At 38.3% G+C, this 24,757-nt stretch overlaps 1 protein-coding gene across 1 annotated transcript in view; it reads right to left on the minus strand.

Moving 5' to 3' along the window:
• Positions 1-24,757, minus strand: part of SCYL2 (SCY1-like 2 (S. cerevisiae)) — an 88,636-nt gene that overhangs the window by 34,724 nt on the left and 29,155 nt on the right. Inside the window, exons 3-8 of the mRNA XM_006871114.1 lie at positions 20,527-20,671; positions 16,592-16,741; positions 14,881-15,102; positions 8,488-8,604; positions 7,182-7,307; positions 5,583-5,759 (exon numbers count right to left, since the gene is read on the minus strand). Coding sequence (XP_006871176.1) covers positions 5,583-5,759; positions 7,182-7,307; positions 8,488-8,604; positions 14,881-15,102; positions 16,592-16,741; positions 20,527-20,671 — 937 coding nt within the window. The remainder of the gene's footprint in view (positions 1-5,582; positions 5,760-7,181; positions 7,308-8,487; positions 8,605-14,880; positions 15,103-16,591; positions 16,742-20,526; positions 20,672-24,757) is intronic.

The following is a 24,757-nucleotide window of genomic DNA, read 5'->3' on the forward strand; positions in this document are numbered from 1 at the left end:
CAAGAAGCCTCCTTCTCTGGGCACATTATAGCCCCATTTTAGGTATTCCAATCAGTTATAGGCAGAAGACGGACTTACAAGCTTTCTATGGTGATATTTCTGGCTATTCCTTTTTCTCTCTTTCCCGTGCCTGTTTTATAATATAATGCATGGAAACCGAGGTTCAAAAGACAGCCAAGTATTTTAACATTATTCCCCACTTTTCCCCATTCCAACCATGTCCCAGTCTCTGCATCCCAGAGCCCTCTTGTTCCAAGGCTGTGCCTACATATCTGTCTAATTGTTCTCCCATCTGCTTTGTTCTTCCATTCCCCTCTCCCCACTTGTATATTGCCCTCCTCCCCAACAGCCAAACTATCCTGTGTCTATTCCCTGCCCTGTGCTCCACCCTCCCCTCCCGCCCTTAACCCTACCCCTGTGCCCTAGCAGCCTGCTAAGAATCCACTTTAGTGGAATAGTATGGGTTCTTTTCCTTAGTCTTTTACAGTAGTGGTCCTATGCAGTATTTTTCCTTTTGTGATTGACTAATTTCACTCAACATAATGTCCTTAAGGTTCATCCACGTTAGGAAGTGGCATGCAGCTTCCTTGTTATTTTTCAAGGTAGCATAGGACTCCATTGTGTGTATGTACCACAGCTTGTTTATCCATTCTTCAGTCAATGGGTACTTTGGCTGTCTCCATCTTTTTGCTAAACAGTGCACCTATCTATGAACATTGGTGTGCATTGTGAACATTTCTTCCTATGTTTGTTGGCTGCCGGGATCTCCTCCCTGGTAAAGTGTCTGTTCATATCCTGTGCCCATTTCTTAATTGGGTTATTTGTCTTATTTTTGTAGATGTGTAGTATTTTCCTATATATTTTAGAGATGAGTCCCTTATCCGATATGTCATTGCAAAAGATTTTTCCCAGTCTGTGGGTTCCCTTTTTACTCTCCTGGTGAAGTCTTTTGATGAACACAAGTTTTTAATTTTTAGTATGTCCCAATCATCTATTTTGTCTAGTTTTGTTTGTATACTTTTCAAAATGTGTGGCAGTCTGTATATGCCCTGGATTAGTGCCCTCATATTTGTCCCTATTTTTTCATTGATGATCATAATTTTGGGATTCACATGTAGATCTTTAAGCCATGTTGAGTTCATGTTTGTATATGGCGTAAGGCAAAGGTCTTGTTTCAGTCTTTTACATACCGCTTTCCAGTTCTGCCAGCACCATTTGTTAAAGAGATTGTCTCTTTCCTTTCCATATAACATTAGTAATTGTCCTTTCCATCTCTTTAAAGAATGTTGTTGGAATCTGGATTGGGATTGCATTGTATGTGTAAATTGCTCTGGGTAGTATTGCCATTTTCACGATGTTGAGTCTTCCTATCCAGGAACATGGTATGTTCTTCCACTTCTGTAGGTCTCTTTTGGTTTCCTGTAGTAATGCTTTGTAATTTTCTTTGTATAAATCCTTTGTTTCTCTGGTTATGTTTATTCCTAGGTATTTCATCTTTTGCATGGTATTGTAAATGGTATTGTTTTCTTAATGTCATTTTCATCGTTATTGTTGTTGCTATAGAGAAATCCAATTGATTTCTGTATGTTGATCTTGTACCCAGCCACTTTGCTGAATCTTTCAATGAGGTCTAATAGTTTTTTTACTGAGTCTCTGGGATTTTCTATGTATAGGATCATATCGTCTGCAAATAAGGAGAGTTTTACTTCCTCTTTGCCAATATGGATGCCTTTAATTTCTTTATCATGCCGTATAGCTCTGGCTAAAACTTCCAGCACAATACTGAATAGGAGCGGTGATATAGGGCATCCTTGTCTAGTTCCTGTTCACAGAGGTACAGTCCGTCTTGATAGTAATTATGCACTATTGTGTCACATGAGAGCTATCCTCATCTCCTTTCATTAGTCCCACCCAGACAGATTGGATACTACTTAGTGGAGATTCTACCTTCCCCCATGCCCTTTGAATCTAGGCTCCCCATTGAAAGCTTGTAAGCCAGTCACTTCTTGCCTTTGTAGCATCCCCCCACCCCTTGGGTCATGTTGTAGGTTAAATTCTTCAAATTGAGTGGATCAGATTACTCTTGTTCTCCTCTTTCTTCTTCTAGTTGAGTTCTGATTATCCAGCCATTGAAGCCAGGTCAAGTGGGTATTACCTGCAAGTGTGGGTATTCTTGTGCCGACACTTCACTTTCCACTCTAGTCCTCTGTGGCTATGTCACTGACTCTGGGCCCAGGAGTTCCCAGGTCTTGACAAACTGCTAGCCAACTTGATCCCCAGATCTGGCCAAATTGCTGCTTCACCCAAGTTCATAGGAGTGTACTGAACGTGGCTGGACTTAGCTCAAAGCTTCATTGCTGTTTTTCCCTCACTTCCCCTTATTGGTGACCAATGTGGTCACCAGTCAGAGCACATGTCTGCTTGTGTATTCCCACTGAGTCTCAGTCTTGAATGGGGTTTACCCTGAGGGGACCTGACCACTTGCCTTGATGTCTCCTGGGCAAGCAACTTGTTTGTTCTTGTAGTAGTCAGTTGGACTGCCATTATTGTTTTGTATTTTTCCTGTCGATCTTTCTTTCAAGAAGTATCTTCTGTTCTTCTAGCCGCTCCAGGCTGATCTGCTTGTCCTTTCAAGTGGAAATTTCCCTCCTCTGAAGATTCTGGATGGGATTCAGGATTCCACCTATGGTCTTATGTAATGCAGAGGCTCCACAGGAAGCCTCCTTCACTAGGCAAGTTATAGCCCCATTTTAGGTATTCCAATCAGTTATAGGCAGAAGACAGACTTAACAAGCTTTCTATGGTGATTTTTCTGGCTATTCCTTTCTCTCCACCTCAAGTGTCTATTTTATAATTGTATGCCAGGGAAACCAAGATTCAAAAGACAGCCAAGCATCTTAACATTATTTCCCCCCTTTTGCTCATTCCAACCATGTCTCAATCCCTGTATCCCAGAGTCCTGTTGTTCCAAGGTTGTGCATACATCATTATTTACCTCTGTACCATTTAGCCCATGCAAACCTGCCTAATTGTTTTCCCATCCACCTTGTTCTTCCATTCCCCTCCCACTTCTTGTATATTGCCCCCCCCCCAGCACCCAACTATCCTGTGTCTATTTCTGTGCTACACCTGTACCCTGTGCTACACCTTCCCCTCCCTCCCTTCATCCCACCCCCCATATCCCAGTAATCAGCAAAGAATACCCTTTCCCGCTTTTAGTATGGGTTCTTTTTCTTAGTCTTTTATAGTAGTGGTCCTATGCAGTATTTCTCCTTTTGTGACTAATTTCACTTCATAGTTCTCTTGTTGGTTACATTTTTGACCCTTGAACATAATCTAGTTGCCTAGATCAGGTATTTTATGAATTTATAGGCATACCTTGGAGATATTGCAGATTTGCTTCCAGACCACTTCAATCAAGTAAATACCACAATAAAGCAAGCCACACAATATTTTTGTTTTTCTATGCATATAAAGTTAACCTTACATTATCCTATAGTCATTAATATGTAGCCTGGCTCTGTGGGTTAATGCGCTGGACTGCAAGGTCAGTCTGAACCACAAGGTCGGTGGTTCAAGCTCACCAGTCGCTCCTTGGAAACCCTATACAAGGTTACTATGGGTTAAAACCAACTTGATGGCACTTCACAACACAACAATAGTCTATAAAGTATGAAATAACATTATGAGAAAGTCTGAAATATTTTGAGAATTACCAAAATGTGACAGAGACATTAATTCAGCATATTCTGTTAGAAAAATGATGCTAATAAATTTGCTCAATACCTCCAATTTGTAAAAAATGCAAAATCTACAAAGCACAATAAAACAAGCAAAATCTATGAAGCACAATAAACTAGGTATACCTGTATATAAGCATATCAAGTAATATCTACTCTTCTCCAGTGCAACAGAAATTGGAAAAGATAACAGCTCATTCAATTCTAATAATTTAATACCACCTTTGGTCTTCTTTATTAAGAGAGGAGAAGGTACAGAAATTAACAGGACTATAAGGAAACTTCTGTAAAGAAATGTTAACATCTCAACTTCCCCTACTTTCATTCCTTACTCAGTAGCCCCTACATATCGAAATTATAAAGAACCAACTCTAGCTATTTATGAAGAATACTTAATTTTTTCAAGTCTCAATTAAAATTTTTCAGAAGGAATTTTACACAGAAAACTAAGGAAAAAAAGAATACCAAAGAATGGAGGCAAACAAAAATCCAGATTATGGTCCCTTGCTGTTGTTATGTGTCAAGTCGGTTCCGACTCATAAGCGGCTCTGCATAGGGTTTCTGAGGAGAGACTGGTGGGTTTGAGCCTCTGGCCTTGCAGCTCAAAATGACCTTGCAGTCCAGTATGTTATCCTGCAGCGCCACACCAGGATGCTCCAATAGCATGCTGGCTCCTTAACATACTATGACCTTGACAAGACTAGTTTAGTGAACGCGTAACTCCATCACGTATCCCTCCTGACTTTTTGCCAATGTATGGTGAACCTGGAATCCTGGAATGGCACTGTGAGACAAAGCACTGGACCACAAGGTGGGTTTGAACTGAAAGATCGGCATTTCAAACTCACCAGCCACTCCCTGGAAACCCTATACCGGGTCGTTATGAGTCGGAACCAACTCAACAGTACTTAACAACAACAGCACAGGGAAGCTACTTTATTAAAGGATAATGTCCCTCCCTTGCCCTTCCCCTAGTCCACAGAAACTCTTGTCTTACTTCTATACTGCTTTTTGTTTCCCTCCTTTTGAGGAAAGGACTACAAACAGCCTGTCGTGAGTCCACTGAAACAAGTAGCAATAAGCTATTGCCACGCACTGACACAGCAACATAAAATAGTATTCACTATGTGCCTGAAGTCGAATACAACCCCAACAGCCCATTTCACTTGAGAATTGAGGAAATGGAGCTTTAAATGGGCAATGACTTACCCACATCAAGTTTCTAGGACAAGGAGTCTAGATTCAAACCCCAATGTGTGACTCTGAAGTCTAGACAATCCTGAATCTGGCCACAGGCATTGTAAAAGGGTCTGCAGCAGAGATGCACACCATTCTCACTTACAGTACACATACACACATATTGCTTAGTGTCAAGGTGTTGCAAAGAATTTTTCTCTTCAGTGTTTAATACTGGTAAGATAAAAACAACTGGCACAAGTCATCTACAAATTAAAGAAACAATCTACAAAAACGTTTGTTGTATGAGTAACACAACAAACAAGCCTCGGTATGGGAGAAAAAGAAATACTTAGTTTCCAAAATATGTAACTTTCAGCAAGGCCAGCAGTTTAGCAATTAAAATGATCTCATTACAATTTCTCTTCTGAGATGGTAATTTATGAAGTGCTGCATACACATACTTGCAAAGTCTGTTTTTAATTTTAGGAATGATTCACTTCAATCACATACAAAATAGCTTTCTGACTAATGGACAAAAAAAGAGTTAATACTGTTACCTCAAAATTTTTTAAAAGTCACACATGCATTCTTTTTGTTTTCAATGACAGTCACCCTCCTGAAGAATATCAATGAATGAAAATGCAAACACAGTTGCATACATACCTGGATTGGCTCCTGCTGTTTAAACACAGGACCAAGTTCAGGTAGAATTAATTTGATATATTCTTCTTTGGTGCATTCCTCAGCAATCAGTAGAACATTGGGCAAAACGAAAGGTACCATGTCAGGATTTACAAACTCTGAAGTCAAACAAGGTAAAATTCTCTGTACAATGACCCGCTGAAAGGCAAAATGGTAAAAGTCCAAGTTGGCACACGTTTGAGAATGAAATAGGGTACTAGTCTTAATCATGTAAGGATAGGAGGTACATAACCTAGAAATACCATGGCCATTTAGGGAACTTTCCTAAGACACTCCCCACTGATACATTTCTCCTCTAAATCCCTTCATTACTTTTGATTCATACCACACACAAGTTAAGCACATATACTGACAATTTTGTTCTCTTGTGCTATACCCTTATGGTTTTGATTTTATAGACTATTTACATAAAAGAGCAGAGAATATTTGTACAGTAAAAGTCAACATTTTCAACCACCAAGCTACAATGTACAATATAATTTCTAATAGTTAAAAATCAAACACTCGATCTTTGAATAAGCAAATATGTTCATGAAAGTCAACCCTATTTATTCTATACAAGCCTTGAAACTACAATCAGTAATTTTTAGTTTCCTTTTTTTCTTTCATATCTCTGTAGCACTTACACAAAGTGTTAGACAAACAGCAGGTAATCAATGAATCCCTGACAGATTAAACACTGAAAACAATCTTTGCAATTAGGAATTACAACCAACTTTCTAACCTGTGCCTCTTCTTTAGCATTCGCCAGCATTTTCCAGATAATAGTACATTCATGCTTTTATATGTCAGAAGGAGAGTTAAGGAAATTAAAGAGCCCTGCTGGCAAAGTGGGCAACTGACTGCAAGGTCAAAAGTTCCAATGCACCCCTCACTCCCTGGGAGGAGGATTTACAGAACCCTCATGAACAGTCCTACTCTATCCTGTGTGGTCGCTGTGAGTCAGACTCAGGTTGATGGTAGTGCATTTGGGGTTCAGGATCAATAAAAGAATCCCAAGGTACAACCAAAAGGTTGGGGGCTCGAATCACCCAGTTAGTTCTGAGGGGGAAAGGCCTGGTGATCTGCTTCTGTAAAGATTACAGCCAAGAAAACCCTATGGGATAAGTTTTGTCTATCATGTGGGGTCACTATGAGTAGGAAATGACTCAGTGGTGCCTAACATCACCAGCACCAATAGAAAAGTACCTGATGTGGCAGTGATTTACACAGTAACAGCTTATGGCCTCTTCTGACATTTAAGGTTCAAGCTCTGTCTATGCATAAGCAATATTCTTCTCATTTTTTATCCAGTTTAATGATTTTTTTAAACATGCAAAAGGGATCAGTAGCCTTTTGGCTATAGCTTATAGCCTTTCAAAGAGCTTCAAAACATTTGTGGAAAAATGGAATTAAGAGATAATGGGATGTTTCAACTAACTTTTAAAGGCCCTTCGTATACTCATTTATACACTGAAAATCAAAATTCTTAATTTCTTTGGAAGAGTTATTATAGCAAGCGAAAAGTATACTTTAAATTCTAAAATCCTGACTATAATCAGAAATGGAATAACAACAGACCTTGGGAAGCTTTGGAAGAACCTTTGGCAGTCCTTTGAAAAACTGTGATTTCTGAAGATTATCTCTTTGGCATAAGGTGTCAAAATACTGCATTGTTACTGCACCAACATCATCAAAGAAAGGAATCTAAAAATAGGAAATAATTTTGATAAATAAAAACATCAGAGTACTTCTATTTGAAACTGTCACAGCTTGCTAAATAAAGCTAAGGAAAATTTTAATATAGAAATTCTAATGATAAAAACCAGGATAAAGCAATAATTAATTTTACTTTCAAGTTCAAGTCATAAGAGTCAGTACCTGTGAGTTGGCTAGAAGTTAACATTCTATTAACCACTTAAATACTCAGAATCAAGTAAGTGCCTAGTGGGCATGTTGTTGTTAAGTGCCATTGAATTAATTCTGACTCATAGTGGCTCAGTAAAGGATTTCCAAGGAGTAGCTGGTGGGTTTGAGCTGCCAACCTGTGGTTACCAGTCCGTTGCTAATTCTACAGCACCACACCAGCATAAAGAGTACCAATAATCTGTGAAAACTCCATGCTTACGAGCAAATGAAAGTGGAGTGTCTCAGTGTGGCACTTCTGCACACCTGCCTGTGACTCTGAGGACTCTGTTCATTTGAGATGTTAACTTCACATCACAGCAACAATGGATACGAAGTATTTAAGAGTTTTAGACAGCTAATATGCAGAAATTTCAGTATGTTCAAGAATACAGATATTACTTGATAACTATAGTCTACTCGATTTTGTTTTAGAAGCATTTAACCCACTTTAGGGAGCATGGTGGCTTCATATGATAAGCACTGGACTGTGAACCATACGGTCTGTGGTTCAAGCTCACCAGTCGTTCCTTGGGAGAAGGATGAGCTGTCTGCTCTGAGTAGATTAAAAGCCTCAGAAACCGACACAGGGTTGCTATGAGTCGGAACCGACTCGATGACACTTAACAATCTACTTTTGGACCTTGTGTGGCATTGTCGGGTAAGTATGAAACTGCTAACCACAACACCAGCCACTCCATGGAAACTCTCTACAGCGTCTCTATGTGTCAAAACCGACAAAACAGCCCTTAACAACAACCACACAATCTACTTTAGGAGTCTTGGTGTGGTACTACAGGATAAGTACTGAACGGCTAACTAAAAGGTCAATGGTTCAAACCCACCAGCTGCTCTTCAGAAACTCTGTACAGGGTCGCTGAGTCAGAACTGATTTGACACTTAACAACAAGAGCAATGTAATTTTTGTTTGTTTCGTTTTTGACCCTTTCCCCAAGGCAGAAATGTGGACGCACACACTCACCTTTGTCATTTGGTCTGCATCTGGTCTCACAGCGGGAGTGACATTCAACAGCAGCTTCACGTGCTCACGGACTTCCTCAGGAACACTAGTAAGTGAACTAGATCCTAAACGACTCAGCTATTCAAAACAGAGATAATAATCAATGGGAATATAAAATCATTTAAAAAATAGTAATTTAAAAAAGATATGCAATAATATTGAGAATAGTCTAAGAATCCTTAAAAAAAAAATTTACCTGAAAATATATTTGTAACAAAGACATTCTGGAAATGTATCCTACAGAAGCTGAGGTATACAAAAGAATAAAAAAGAGAACTTACAGACTAGGAAAAAATTTTTGCAAAGACTTAACAGACAAGAGACGAAACCTCTAAAATTTATAAAGAATGTCAAACATATTAACAACAAAAAGACAACAATATAATTTAAAAAAGGGCAGTGGATATAAGCAGTCACTTCACCAAAGACATTAAGGCAGTCAGTCAACAAACACATGAGGAAATGCTTGAGATCATTAGCCATTCTAAAAATGCAAATCAAAACAACAATGAGATATCATCTCATTAACGTTGCTATCGATATCCTTGGAGTTGGTTCTGACTCATAGAGCCACTACATAGGGTTTCCTAGAAGCAACTACTATGTTTGAACTGCCAACCTTGCAGTTAGCAGTCCAGTGCTTCTCCTACGGTGCTATGCCAGGACTCCATTTCATTAATAGCAAAGTTCAAATAAAACAGAAAACAACAAATGCTGGTAGAGGTGCACAGACTCTGGAGCTCTCACACACATCTGTGTAAATGTAAAACGATGGCAATCAGTATGGTGCTGGTTTCCCTAAAATGTTGGAAATAAAAATACCATGATCCAGCAATCCCATTACTAGGTACCTATCCTAGGAAACGTTTAAGTGCCGTGAGAAGAACACATAAATGTAGATCCATGTTCACTGCAGCATTATTCTCAATAATAAGATGGAAACAATTTAAGTGTCCAACAACAGAAGAATGGATAAGCAAACTATGGTACAAAACATGGAACACCATGTATCCATTAACATGAATGAACAGGGAAAACATTATGTTCATTGAAATAAGTCAATTGCAAAAGGACAATAATGTGTGGGGCCGCTATTATTAAAAGTCCAATAAAGGTTTACAGGTTTACACACAAAAACAGTCAGTCAGAGGTGGGAAATAGAGTCACTAGAGAGTAGACACAGAGCAACTTGGGTGAAGTGAAAGGTAATACACACTAAAGGGGAGATCAGCGTAAAATGATCAAGACAAAGAGAAAACTGATAGGAGCACAGAATGCAAAGGTAAATATTATGACATATCAGGTCCGGCAATGACAGTAACAGTAATATCCCTAAGAGTAGGTAGACAGACACACAAGTTGAACAAGTGTGGAGAGGCAAATGGGATTATGGGATTATACCCACAATCCCACAAATATGTGTTGCAAATATGTCCATGAATATAGTAGAGCACACAGGGGGCAAAGTTAGGAAAACGTCTTTGTTGTTGTGTTGTTAGATGCTGTCAAGTTGGTACTGACTCACAGCAACCTAATGTATAACAGAAAGAAACACTGTCTGGTCCTGCAACAATCTCACAATTGTTGCTACACTTGAGCCCATTGCTGCTGCTACTACCATGTCAATCCATCATGTTGGGGGTCTCCCTCTTTTTACCTTCATTTTACCAAACATGATATCTTTCTCTACATACTGCTTGTTCCTGACATGTCTGAAGTATGAGAGCCTAAGTATGGCCATCGTGGCTTCGAAAGAACATTCTTTCAACACAGACTTGTTTATTCTCTAACAGTCCATGGTACTTTTAATAATCTCCTCCAACACTAAAATGTATTCCTGATTCATTGTCCAACTTTCACATGCATATGAAGCTACTGAAAATACAACGGCTTGTGTCATGTGCACCTTAGTTCTCAAACCGACATCTTTGTACTTAAACACTTTAAAGAGGTCTTGTGTAGCAGATTTGCCTAATGCAATACATTGTTTGATTTCTTGACCGCTGCTTCCATGAATGTTTCATCAAGCAAGGTTGTATCATTTGCATATCACAGGTTGTTAACGAGTCTTCCTCCAATTCTGCTGCCACGTTCTTCTTCATGTAATCCAGCTTCTCATATTATGTGTTCAGCATAAAGACTGAATAAGTATGCTAAAAGAATACAACCCTGGCACGTATCTTTCCTAATTTCAAACCATTCAGTGTCCCCTTGGTATAGTGGAACAACTGCCTCTTGGTATGTATAGGTTCCTCATGAGCACAATTAAGTGTTCCGGAATACTCAGTCTCTGAAATGAAAACTTTGTAGTAATAATCAAACACCCTGAAGGAATTAGTCGACTTCCAGTTTGGGGCAGGGAAAGCAGAGACAGACAGTGAAAACTCCTCTGCCAAAACCCAAATAAAAGCAGAGAAAGAGCTGTCCGCAGAAAAACTGCAGAGCTTTGGATCTTGTTTAAGGTTCCAGGCACCAGTTCCCAGCACCCACTGAGAAGAAATCTACAGGTAAAGAGCAAAATATGGTGAGTTCTACAGCCCGGCAGCCCAGCCTGGCAGCCAGAAGTTCTCAGGCCAGAGGGCGGGGGCCACAGCCAAGCAGAGGCAGTGACCCAGAGCTAGAAGCTGATAAGCAGCACCCCTGAAGGGAGAGGTGTGACCGATTTTTCATCTTTCATTTTTCACATCTCTCTCCTCTTCACCCCGAGTGCATCCCTGCTGCACAGCCCAGACGCCTTCAGGTGGGCAGGAGCACACCTCCAAAAGGGTCCAGCATTGCACCCACAGTTTTCCAAGGGCACAGAGAGGAAACCTGCCCCATACTTTACCTAGGTGGGACCCTTTGCACAGCAAAGACCAGTGAACAGTGTCAATCACAATTTTATTTTTGTTTCTGATTGGTTTCTGTCTCCACTTTTATATTGTTCCTGTCTTTGGTCCTTTTGGCCTCACTCTTCTCCCAGGGGTGGGAACTTTCTCCCCCTACCTTACCCAAGAAGAGACAGTAACTGTGCCCATATAGCCAAGCTACAAGTATACCCTGTAGTACCCCACCATCTGGACAAGAGCCAATATCAGCTGCTAGGCATTACATGTGAAAAGGGAAGCCTAGCTTCAGATCATATCCACCAGGAGACGCTCAGCAAGCTTATCAACAAAGCAACATACAGCCATTTAAGCATTAAAAACCCACATAACTGCTGAAAATGTCCAAGAAAACACAATTAAAGATCTCAACCTATGTCCAAAAACAGAAAAAAGTAACTGAGACAAATGAGCTGAAAGCAAACACAGACTTTCCAGTAGAAGAGCAGGCTCTGGATCTGCCTGAGAAGGAATTCAGAAGAATGGTATGGAAACAAATTCAAACGCTCTGAAAAGGGGTGGAGGAAAATAAGGAAGAAGTCAGGAAAGAGCTACAGAAACAATCAAACCAGATAGATACAGCATTGGAAACAATCCAAAACCTGCAAAAAGAAGTCCAGATGATTAATAATAAAACATTAGAAATGGACAATACACTGAAAGGGCAAAGGAGCAGAATGGAAGAGATGGAAGCCAGAACCAGCAATCTGGAAGACAAATCTCTCAATACTGATAAGATAGGAGAGCAAGCAGAAAAAAGGATTAAAAAATCTGAAGAGAGTCTAAGATTCATGCTGGATAACATAAAGAGGAATAACTTAAGAATACTGGCATTCCAGAACAGGAAGAATCACAGAAGTCCACAGAAGAAATAGTTGAAAAGTTACTGGAAGAAAAGTTTCCTAACATCTTGAAGGACAAGAAGATAGACATTCAAGAAGCTGACAGAACCCCAGGAATGATAGACCCTAAAAGAAAATCACTGAGACATATCATAATCAAGCTCTCCAAAATCAAAGACAAGGCGAGAATCCTAAAAGCTGCCAGGGAAAAGAGAACTGTCACCTACAAAGACAAGTAAATCAGATTAAGCTCTGACTTTATGCAGCCAAGAAGGCAATGGGGAGACATATATAAAACCCTAAAAGAAAAAAAACTGCCAACCAAGAATCGTCTATCCAGCAAAACTGTCAAATACAATGGTGCAGTCACAACATTCCAGGATAAACAGAAGCTAAGAGATTTTGTTAAAGCTAATCCAGGGCTTCAAAACATCCTAAAGGGAGTTCTTTGGAATGAAAACCAGAAAGAACAGACAACAACCAGAGATTGACAGACATGGCACAATTGTTATGTTTGAGCACACTGTTACTGATGCTTTGTCACCCCATCTTGTTGGGGATCTTCTTTTTTTTTTTTGCTGATCCTCCACTTTATCAAGCATGATGTCCCTCTTCAGGAACTGATCCCTCCTGACAACATGTCCAAAGAACAAGAACGAAGTCTCCCCATCTTCACTTCCAAGGTGCGTTCTGGCTGTACTTCTTCCAGCACAGATTTGTTTGTTCTTTTGGGAGTATATTTTGGCAGTACTTTCAATATTCTTTGCTGACACCATAATTCAAATGTATCTACCTATGAGTCGGAACCAACTCAACAGCACTTAGCAACAACAAACAGACTGAAATAGTACAGTGAAGGAAAACAACCCTGGCAAACGCCTTTCCTGATTTTAAACTATCCAGTGTCCCCTTGTTCTACTGGAACAACTGCCTCTGGATCTATGCACAGGCTCTGCATGAGTACAATTAGTGTTCTGATATTCCCATTCTTTGCAATGTTTCCTTTACTTTGCTATTATCCACAATATTAAATGTCTTTACATAGGCAACAAAACACAAATAAGTATCTTTCTGGTATTCTCCAATTTCAGTCAAGATCCAGCTGACGTCAGCAATGATGTCCTTTGTTCCATGCCATCTTCTGAATCTGGCTTGAATTTCTGGAAGTTCTCCGTCAATGTATTACTACAATTATTTTTTAATTATCTCTACCGTATTGAAAATCAAAGACAGAAGATGAGACGAGTTGTTGTGGGATGACATCAAGAATAGCATACATGAAGAAAGCAAAGGTCATTTAAAAGGAAAGGTAAGAGGTAATAAAAAAAAGAGAGACCAAAATGGATGTCAAAAACCAACAAACCTGAAAACCAAACCAAATCTAATGCCACTGAATCGAGTCTGACTCATAGTGACTGACTCTATGTAGGGTTTCTGAGGCCTTTATATCTTTTTTTGTTGTTGTTTTGTTCTTTTTTTTGTTTGTTTTATTTTTGGCCTTTATATCTTTATAAGAACAAAAAGCCTCCTCTTTCTCTCCCAGAGTGGCTGATGGATTTGAAATATTGACCCCTGTGGTTAACAGCCCAACACATCCCACTATGCCACCAAGATCTTTGGATGTCAAAAGACACTAAAAATTCATACTGAATGTAGAGCAGCTAAAGCACATGAAGATATGATCAAGTAAAAAAGGTAAACAGAAATTTTAAAAGGGCAGTTTGAGAATACAAATTTAAGTATTATAATGAAACGTGCAAGTTAAGATGCCAAAAGGAAATAACATACTCAACATTTCACAAACAGAAAGAACTGAAGAAAAAACTCAAGCCTCAAGTTGCAATACTGAAGGATTCTATGGGTAAAACAGTGTTGTTGTTGTTGTTAAGTACCGTGGAGTTGGTTCCGACTCATAGTGACCCTGCACAGGGTTTCTGAGGCTGCAAATCTTTACAGGAGCAGAAAGCCTCATCTTTCTTCCGCGGAACAGCTGGTAGTTTCGAACTGCCAACCTTGAGGTTAGCAGCCAGATTCGTTACCACTACACTACCAGAGCTCCTTTAAAACAGTGTAGGAAGTGTCAAAAGATGGAAGGAATCCAATGAGTCACTATACCAGTACGAATTTGTCAGAATTTCAGGAGATAACACATGATCAAAACCAACAGCATCAAAGGAAAACCTCCAAGCTACAGCAAAGGCGCTAGCAAAAACCCAACCTCCAGGGATTGATGGAATATCAATTGTCATACAAATGCAATGCTGTAAGTGCTCACATATCTAGGCCAAGAAAAGGGGAAGATTGGCTATCTGTCCAACTGACTAGAAGAGATCCATACTTGTGCGCATTTCAAAAAAAGTGATTCCATAGATTATGGCAATTATCAAACAATTTCATGAATATCACACACAAATAAAATTATTCTGAAGATAATGAAAAAATGTTTGCACAAGTACATCAACAGGGAACTGCAAGAAATTCAAACATTAGACCTTATTATCTATAAAATTAATTCTATGAAATTGAATTATATAAATTTAAAATAGGAAACATCTCATTGTAGAAAATTTTCTGAACACATTTCAGAAAACACAAAATTAAACAGTTCATCAAATATTTAAAACAACCAAATGTTTATAGACAAATACCTGATCCAACTGCCTACTGAAACTCTTGTAAATATCTTGCTTGTTGACTTCAAATACAGGTTTCCCTTTATTAAATAGAGCATACATAACAGTTCCTAAAGAATACATATCACTGGCTGTTTCACAGCTCACAGAAAGTATGTATTCAGGAGCCAAATATTCAGGATTTGGAAGACACAATGATGGTAAATTTGGGTCCCATTCTTTGCAAGGAAACTTAGGCTATAAGAGAAAGAAAAAGAATTTTATGAATTAAATATTTTAAATGAAAACAAGCAGCTATTAAGAGGCAGCAAACGACCCATAAATTCACACATTAGTCATGCAAATAAAAATGCAACCACCAAATTCAATTCTAAAATTCCTGAAACTACAGATCTGGAAAATGCAAGTATCAAATAAGATCTCTTAAAACTCTGAGGTCAGAGTTTTCTTCCAGAAGACAGATCATCACTATAAAGATGTGGTGTGGATGTGGGAAGAAGTGGTATATGAGAGGACTTCAAAAAGTTCATAGAAAAATGGAATTAAAAGGTAAGAAATTTTTCCACAAAATTTCTGAAGTACCTTTGGATATTTTTTCACACACAGGATTCATGTTTAATGGGTTAAAATAGTGCTTTGAAACCTTTTATTCCCCTAATTAGCCAAGTAATTTAGTTGTTGTTGTTAAGTGCCATCAAGTCAGTTTTGACTCACAGTAACCCTGTATAGGGTTTTCCAAGGAGTGGCTGCTGGGTTTAAACCACCAACCTTGTGAAGTATTGGTCATCCAGTGCTTATCCTATAGTGCCATACCAGGATGTCAGTTACTGGGTTTATAAAGTTATTGTAAGGATTAAAGAAATATGCAGAGGCGAGACCTAATATTGTGCATGATCCATTAATATATATTCAAACAGATTCATCCTGCTCCTATTTTAAAATGACTGCTTAAATTATGAATCAGCTCAAGGTCAAATTATGGTCGTCCTTAACAAGTATATACAGTAAAAACCTAAAATAAAACAAGATGCCATATCACAAAGGGCATTCCAAACCATTAGGACCCAGTCAACACAAAACATTGCTAATATACTGCAGTCTCTCCCTAAAGACAAAGAGGCAGGTGTATAATCACTGAGAACAGACAAGATGGAATCAGAAAGACTTGGTTCAAATTCTATATGCTATAGCATTTATCAACTGCCTAACAGGTTATTTACTATGTTAGTCCTTAACAACTTAATTATTCCTGTACCTCATCTTAATTATTCCTATATCGCACTAAGTTGTGAGAATTAAGTAAATACATGAAGAATGAGCAGAAAATGCTTCAATACATGTCAACTATCATCATTATTTTTTAAGTTATTAATGGAAGATTCTATGGTCTAACAAGTTGGAGAAACACTGATATAAATTTACAGTGTGCATTTAGGTTCCGACAAGAAAAGACAAAACAAAAGACTATTTAACTCAACAGTTGTGAAACTGGTTTAACTGGCATCCTTTTATCAATTAAGATGAATAACTGTATAACTAATGAACTGAAGAAAAAGCTTAATACAGCCAGGTCCAACAAACAATAGAAAATTCTGACAAAGCAGTACATTTCAACATACCACTGATCCTACACCACTATATACATCAGATGCATAAATTCTCTACTTCACTCAGGTGCTAACACAAATTTCCACAGCTTTAAAGCGGAGACTAAAATCTTCATTACCTCTTGTTCAGAAGGATTGGTTGAAGATACACAAAAATCAAAGCCCATTATTTTCCAGGCTCCACTTTTATTCAAGATTATATTTTCAGGAGTAACATTTCCATGAACCATTTTCACACTGCTATGCAAAAATGACAATCCTTCAGAAACCTAAAAACGGGGGAAACCAGACATTTTCACATTAAATGTGTATAATTACACAAATACTTATAAAAATTACAATTATCATTGCTGCTTCTCCTTTTATGCTGACATAGAAATGAACTTGCCATTGGAATCCTGGTGTGGTGTTGTAGAATAAACACTGGACTTCTAACCACCAGCTGTTCTTCAGAAACCCTATACAGGGTTGCTATGACTCAGAACCCAATTGATGGCATTTAACAACAACAAAATTTCATTGCAAATGCAAAAAAATATATATATCTTTAACTGCCAGGAAATTTAAGTATTGTTGTTTTGTTGTTTAGGTACCAGTGAGTCACTTGCAACTCACTGACCCTATACACAACAGAACCAAAACCCTGCCTGGTCCTATAACAGCCTCACAATGGTTATGTTTGAGCACACTTACTGCTACTTTGTCACCCCATCTTGATGGGGATCGTCCTCTTTTTTTTACTGATCCTCCATTTTACCAAACATGATGTTCCTCTCCAGGAACTGATTCCTCCTGACAACATGTCTAAAGAACAAGAACAAAGTCTCCCCATCTTCACTTCCAAGGTGTATTCTGGGCTGTACTTCTTCCAGCACAGATTTGTTGTTCTTTGGGGAGTCTATTTTGGCAGTACTTTCAATATTCTTTGCCAACACCATAATGCAAATGCATCAATTCTTCTACAGTTTTCATAATTTTTGTCTAGCTTTCACATGTATATAAAGCAATTGAAAAAACCATGGCTTGGGTCAGACACAGCTCACTGCTCAAACTGACATCCTTCAACACTTTAAACAGGACTTGTGCAGCAGATTCATCAAATGTAATATTTCTTTTGAGTTTCTGAATGCCACTTCCATGAGCATTGATAGCAGATCCAAGCAAAATGAAGTATTTTACAACTTTTCTTTACTTATCATGATGTGATTTATTGATCCAGTGGTGAGAATTTTCATTTTCTTTACAATGAGGGGCAATCCACACTAAAGGTGATTGTCTTTGATCTTCTTCAATAAGAATTTTAAGGCCTTTTCCAAGCAAGCAAGGTTGTATCATCAGCATATTATTGTTGTTGTTATGTGCCGTGCAGTTGGTTTCGACTCATAGCGACCCTGTATAGGGTTTCTGAGGCTGTAAATCTTTACGGGAGCAGAAAGCCTCATCTTTCTCCCACGTAGTTATTAATGAGTCTTCCTCTAATTCTGATGCCATGTTCTTCTTCATATAATTCAGCTTCTTGGATTATGTGCTCACCAAACAGACTGAACAGTATGGTGAAAGGATACAATCCTGGAAGCACACACCTTTCCTAATTCTATTTAGTAACCCCTTGTTTTGGTTGAACAACTGCCTCTTGGTTGATGTACAGGTTCCTTATGAGCACAATGAAATGTTCTGGAAAATCCATGTTTTACAATGCTATTCACAGTTTGCTTGCAGCCGTTTCTGTATTACCTTGAGTACAACTTTACTTGCATGGGATATGAAAGATACTGTTCAATGATTTCTGCATTCTGTTGGGTCACCTCTCTTTGGAATAGGCACAAATATGGATCTCTTCCAATCAGTTGGCTAGATAGCTGCCTTCCAAATTTCTTGGCAGAATTGAGTGAGTGCCTCCTGTGCCACCTCACTTTCTTGAAAGACTTCAATGTTTATTCCATCAACTGCTGGTGCCTTGTTCTTTGCCAATTCCCTCAATGCACATTGGACTTCTTCCTTCAGTATCATTTGCTCTTGACCGTATGCTACCTCTTGAAATGGTTGTACATCAACCATTTCCTTTTGGTACAGTGACTCTGTGTATTCCTTCCATCTTTTTTTGATGTTTTCTGCATCATTCAATAATTTGCCCAGAGACTCTTTCAATAACGAACGTCGAGGCTTGAATTTTTTCTTCAGTTCCCCAGCTTGACAAATGCTGAGAGTGTTCTTCCCCTTTAGTTTTCTGACTCCAGATCTTTGCACATTTTGTTATAATACTTGACTTTGTCTTCTCGAGCTGACCTTTGAAATTTTCTATTCAGCTCTGTACCTCCTCCTTTCTTCCATTTGCTTTAGCATATCTAAGCTAGATAATAAATTTTAGTGTCTCTTCTGACATCCATTTTGATCTTTTTCTTCTTTCTTGTCTTCTTAATGACTTTTTGCCTTCTTCCTATATGATGTTCTTGATGTATTCCCACAAGCCTACTGGTCTTCGGTATTTAATCTTCGGTATTTAATGCTTAATGTATCAAATATGTTATTCAGATGATCTCTAAATTCAGGTGGGATATATTCAAGGTCATATTTTGGTTCTCGTGGATTGCATAGCCTTCAGTATGGACTGCATTTTAATGTAAAGAAAGTAAAAGTCCTTAACACTGGACCAATAAACAACATTCGTATCAATGAAGAAAACATTGAAGTTGTCAAGGACTTCATTTTTCTTGGATCAACCATCAACACTCATGGAAGCAGCAGGTCAAGAAATCAAACGACGTATTGCATTAGGCAAATCTGCTGCACAAGACCTTTTAAAGTGTTGAAGAGCAAAGATGTCAGCTTGAGGACTAGGGTGTGCCTGAGCCAAGCTATGGTATTTTCAATAACCTCATATGCATGAAAAAGCTGAACAGTGAATATGGAAGATCACAGAAGAATTGATGCTTTTTGAGTTATAGTGTTGGAGGAGAGTACTGAAAGTTCCATGGGCTACCAAAAGAACCAACAGATCTGCATTGGAAGAAATGCAGCCAGAGTGCTCCTTGGAGGCCAAGATGGCCAAAATTCATCTCTTATATTTCAGACACATTTTCAGGAGGGACCAGTTGCTGGAGAAGGATATCATATTTGGTAAGGTCGAGGGTCAGATAAAAAGAGGAAGACCCCAGCGAGATGGACTGGCAAAGTAGTAGCATCAGTGGGTTCAAGCATGGCAACAAATGTGAGGCTGGCCCAGGACCAGGCAGTGTTTCACTCTGTTGTACATAGGGTCTTCTATGAGCCGGTACCGACTCGATGGCATCTAATAACAACATCCATAGTTTGTTATGCTCCACAGTCAGAAGTCTTTGCATAGTTAATAAAGCACATGTTTCTGGCATTCTCTGTTTTCAGCCAAGATCCATACAACACCAGGAATGATATTCTTAGGTCTATGTCATCTTCTGAATCTGGTTTGAATTTCTGGCAGCTCACTGTTGATGTACTACTATAACTGCTTTTGAATTCTCTTCAGTAAAATTTTACTTGTGTGTAATATTAATAATATTCGATTACTTCTGCATTCAGTTATTTCCACAAAGAAAGGAAAAATCTCAAAAGTAAACATAAAAGGATCTTCTAAAAGTTCATGGAAAAATTTAATTATCTTTTAATTCCATTTTTCCACGAACATTAAAATGTCTCTCCATATAAAAATGCTAAAACATACCTCTTGATAGCTACTCAGTAATTTCCTTAATGCTGTTACTTTTAAATTTGTATTTTTTTAATTTCAAAATAATGTGTTGTTCATGAAATGCACACATGGTTAAACCATGGGGCCCTCCCAACCTCCAGGTACTCCCCTTCTCCAGGGTTGCCAATGTTTTCAGTTTCATACATTTAAAATATAATTTAAATATAACAATTACACTGTAGAAATCAATTCTAGAACAAAGAAATAATTTTTAAATTACTAAAAAGGTCCTAACAGTTTACAAAGTCAACATGATTAATAAACTTGAAATAGCCAAAGATGATTTTTTAAAACAGAAACTCTTTTCATATGTTGAATAAACATACATACCTGAAGCAAACCATATTTGGTTTCTACATCATAAAGTTTATAATCCTTAATGTCTGGCGATATTTGGGAAGGTAGGTTTTCCCAGTTACCAAGAACGTTGGCTAAACTGGCAAAAACTGGTTCTGTACAAAATGCCAAGCAATCCCTGTTTAAAAAAAAAAAAAAGTTACTTACTATCATTTTTCCACATTATCAAACATTTAATATGTATGTGTATATGTGCGTGTGTGTGTATATACACATAAATTTGAAAGGTGTCACAATCTCAAAATTTTAGATTTCGATGTTTGATTTTAAAGTATTGCTCTTTAATGTACAAGGTATAAAAATTCAGAAAACAATACTAACATTTAATAAGTCTGATACAGTAATAACCAAGAGCTCACACTCTGAAGAGATACCTGACTTCAAAGTCCCAGCAGCCCTATTCTCTGCTTTGGTGACAGTGGCCAACTGTGAACCTCATTTGCCCATTTGTAAAATGGTGATGATACACCCATCATCCTGCATGGTTGCTGTGAAGACCGAACCTGATAATGCACATATAGTACACAGCACAGCCTTGCACATTAGGCTCAATAAATTCTTACTGCTGCTATTATAATAACCAAGTAAGGTTCAAATTTTAACATTTTAGGTCATGGTTTTTGGCTCTGGCAATGAAGCATTAAAAGGTTGTTGTTAAGCGCCACTGAGTTGGTTCTGACCCATAGAGACCCTATATGGGGTTTCCGAGGAGCAGCTGGTGAGCTTGAACTGCCAACCTTGCAGTTCAAACGGCTTTGCAGTCTGGTGCATTAACCCATAGTGCCACGCACTGAAAAAACAAAGTTACACCACACCTCTGTGCTTGTGTGGCAATTATGTCCTTTGAGATTTCATCTGTCTACAATACCTGAATAAGCTTTCTTTCGCTTTGAACCCATGTTTTCAAATGAAAGCATATGTAGCTCAATATATATATAAGATAAAGTCAAAACTGCTTAAGAGCTGAGAGAATGAGCCACATTGTCCTGTTTGTTCAGTCATCATCAAGAATGGTATCTTGTTCTTTATTCCCAGCACTCAGCTCGTTAACACAATATACACAAGGCACATGCTGTTGAATTGTTGCTGTTGTCGTTAAGTTTGTCCAGTCGGTTCCCACTCACAGCAATCCTGCTGCACTATTATATAGGTGAATCGCTCTATTACTCAAATCTCTCCTCCTATGGTTTTTCATGATTCCCAGGACTTACTTACTGTAGCAAACTTCTTTATTTCTTTTTGTACTAATGTACAAATCATACTTGGTCACAGATGCTTATGCCTCCATACATACTTAGACTGTGTATCCAAGCTTCTAGGCCTTAAGGTCTTTAATGAGTCTCACTTCCATCACCAATACTAAGAGTCACTTAATAGCAGGGCTCTATCCTGTCAAGGCCCATCTCCTTGAACCAAGCTTCTGGATTTATTTCCTACCCTTTTACTACCTCCATCAAACTTAGCTTCCTAATATGGTTATCCAGCAAACTCTGTTATCCCCAGTCTTGATTAGATCCCCAACTGCTGCTGTTGCTTCTTCTTGTTATTAAGTGCCATCGAGTAAGGTCCGACCCATAGCGTTCCGTACAGGGTTTCTGAGGAGCAACTGGTGAGCTAGAACCACCGACCTTTTGGTTCACACAACTTCACAGTCCAACGCATTAACCCACAGCGCCACAATAGGCTTTGACTCATAGTGACACTACACAGGGTTTCCAAGGCTGTAAATCTTTACAGGAAGAGAAAGTCTCATCTTTCTCCTGCATAGTGGTGGGCTGGCTGAATTTAAACTGCTGACCTAGTGGCTAGCAGTCCCGTGCTTATCCTACAGCCACCACCAGCACTCCTCATACCTTGACTATGCTTTATTAAGCAAACTCTTAACCTGTTAAAAGAATCATTTGTTGTTGTTATGAAGTGCTGCCGAGTCGATTCCGACTCATAGTGACCCTGTATAGGGTTTCCAAAGAGCAGCTGGTGACCTTGAACCGCTGACCTTGCAGTTCAAACGGCTTGGCAAACATCATAGGTTTATTTTATTCTTTACTGATGTTATAGAAAACCGTTGAATAAAAAGCTAAAAAACCCAAATCTTTTATAAATCCACAGTGTAAAGTCACATGTTGTATTTAATCTTGTTTCTCCCGATCCCCTACCTCACCCCAGTACTCAAAAGCATTCCTTTTATAGCCCATTTATTTAACACCTTGTCACAGTTCACCTAGTATCCACTTTCTACTTAAAAGTAATGTAGAGTTCATCTAACACGAATGACTTCATTTGCTCTAAGCGGGGATTCTCCCTCAGCATATGGCTGATTCTATAACTACCCTCTGAAACTTGCCTTTTAAGTTGTCTGTGAGATTTTATTCAAATATTATGTCTTCTCTGCTGGGCTTCCCTATATCTATTTCCTAACTTACAAATAATCATCCAACTAAATTACTGAACGTCACCAACAACTTCTCTCTAGTTCAATGTAAGCGACTCGTCAGTTGCTGCCAATGCTTCTCCTGCCACGTGACGAGGCCTTCCTGTTTCTCTCTGTGCACTTCTTTATCCTTAGCAATTCCAAGTTTAGTCCTCAATACTCTGCTCTCTTTATTCATGCTCTTCAAAAACTCACTTTTCTCATGGTTTTCACTATTGCCTCTAAGTTCTTCACTCCCATACACATTAACAACTTAAAAAAATTTTTACTGTAACAAAATAAGTATTTGTTTTGTAATTTTTGTTTCAATTTGAGTTAAAAGTTCAGATCACTTATTTAGCACTTTTATTTTTATCTAATTAACACATATAATCCTGAAAAATTTCCTCAGAACATTAGGGTGTCTACAGATTTTGATATGTAATGTTTTCATTACCATTTCTAATAGATTTTTTTTTAAACAAAAAAATCCTGAAAAGACAAAGATAAAAATATTAATAAGTTATTTCTGTAAAATTATATTTTATTTTTCCACTTTGTTTCTATCCCCTGAAACAAGTTTTTCTTTTTAAAAACTTAATGAAAATTGTAAATGTTAAGAGTTGTTACAGAAAAAGAATTCAAAGACCACAAATCGTTGTTGTTTTTAACATCAACTCTTGACTTTCATTTGGATTCCTCTGTCTAATGTACAGTTCACACTTTTTTTAGTTAACTCCATCATCATCGCCATATTATTAATACATTAAAAAATAGACGCTGTCATTTTCTCTCCCTACAGTGTTGGTTACTATCCTTATTTCTATCAATGATGCTATAATTTTTATAAGTTAACAAAGGAGTTGTCTCTGTTCAGAACCACCAATAAATGTCTAGTCCGATATTTAAAGAAGCTGTAGGAATAGAGAAAACAATGCAGTAGTCCCACTTCCCTCAAGAGACTTAAAATGTAATGAGTCAAAATAACAAGATACACAGGACTAGGCTGAAACACTCCTGAGGAAACTGCACAAACAAATGCAGGGTCAGGAAAGTTCAACGGTAAATGTGGCAAACAAAACTTAGCCCACTTTGGAATAGAGCATTGTCACTAGCGAGTGTTACATAAGAAACAACAAATATAGTACCCTTGTGCGTTTATCCATGAAAAGAACAGCAATAATGTTTTTATGACAATTTATAGATTTCCCAGTGGGCAGAGCAACGCCTGAAGAATCAGGGTGATAAGGTCTGGACCCCCAGCTCTGTCACTACTAACCAGATGATTTAAGTAATGACTCTGATCTTCAGTTTTTCATGTAATCATGAGACTTGATTTTAGTTAAACAAATAAAAGCATTTAGCAAAATTTTTCACAAAGTAGGTGTTAACTATGTTTTTTCCCCCCAATTAGATTGAAATAAACTATCTTGTACATTGGGGGAAGTTGAAATGAAAGTGCATTGCTGAATATTCTAAAATAAGAGGATGCAGGAACAGACATTAAATGGTGTGGTTAGGTGCCATCAAGTCAATTCTAATTCATAGCAACCTTATGCACAACAGAACAAAATACTGCCCAGTCCCATGCCTACTCATAATTGTCAAGCTTCAATCCATTGCTGCTGCCACTGTGCCAATCCATCTTGTTGGGGGTCTTCCTCTTTTTCACTGACCTTCCCGTTTACCTAGCATGATATCCTTCTCCATGGACTGGTCCCTCCTGACAATATGTCCGAAGTATGAGAGACAAAGTCTGGTTATCCTGGCTTTGACATCCAAGGAGCATTTTGG

The sequence above is a fragment of the Chrysochloris asiatica genome, unplaced genomic scaffold, assembly GCF_000296735.1.
Source record: "Chrysochloris asiatica unplaced genomic scaffold, ChrAsi1.0 scaffold00160, whole genome shotgun sequence".
Classification (NCBI taxonomy): domain Eukaryota; kingdom Metazoa; phylum Chordata; class Mammalia; order Afrosoricida; family Chrysochloridae; genus Chrysochloris; species Chrysochloris asiatica.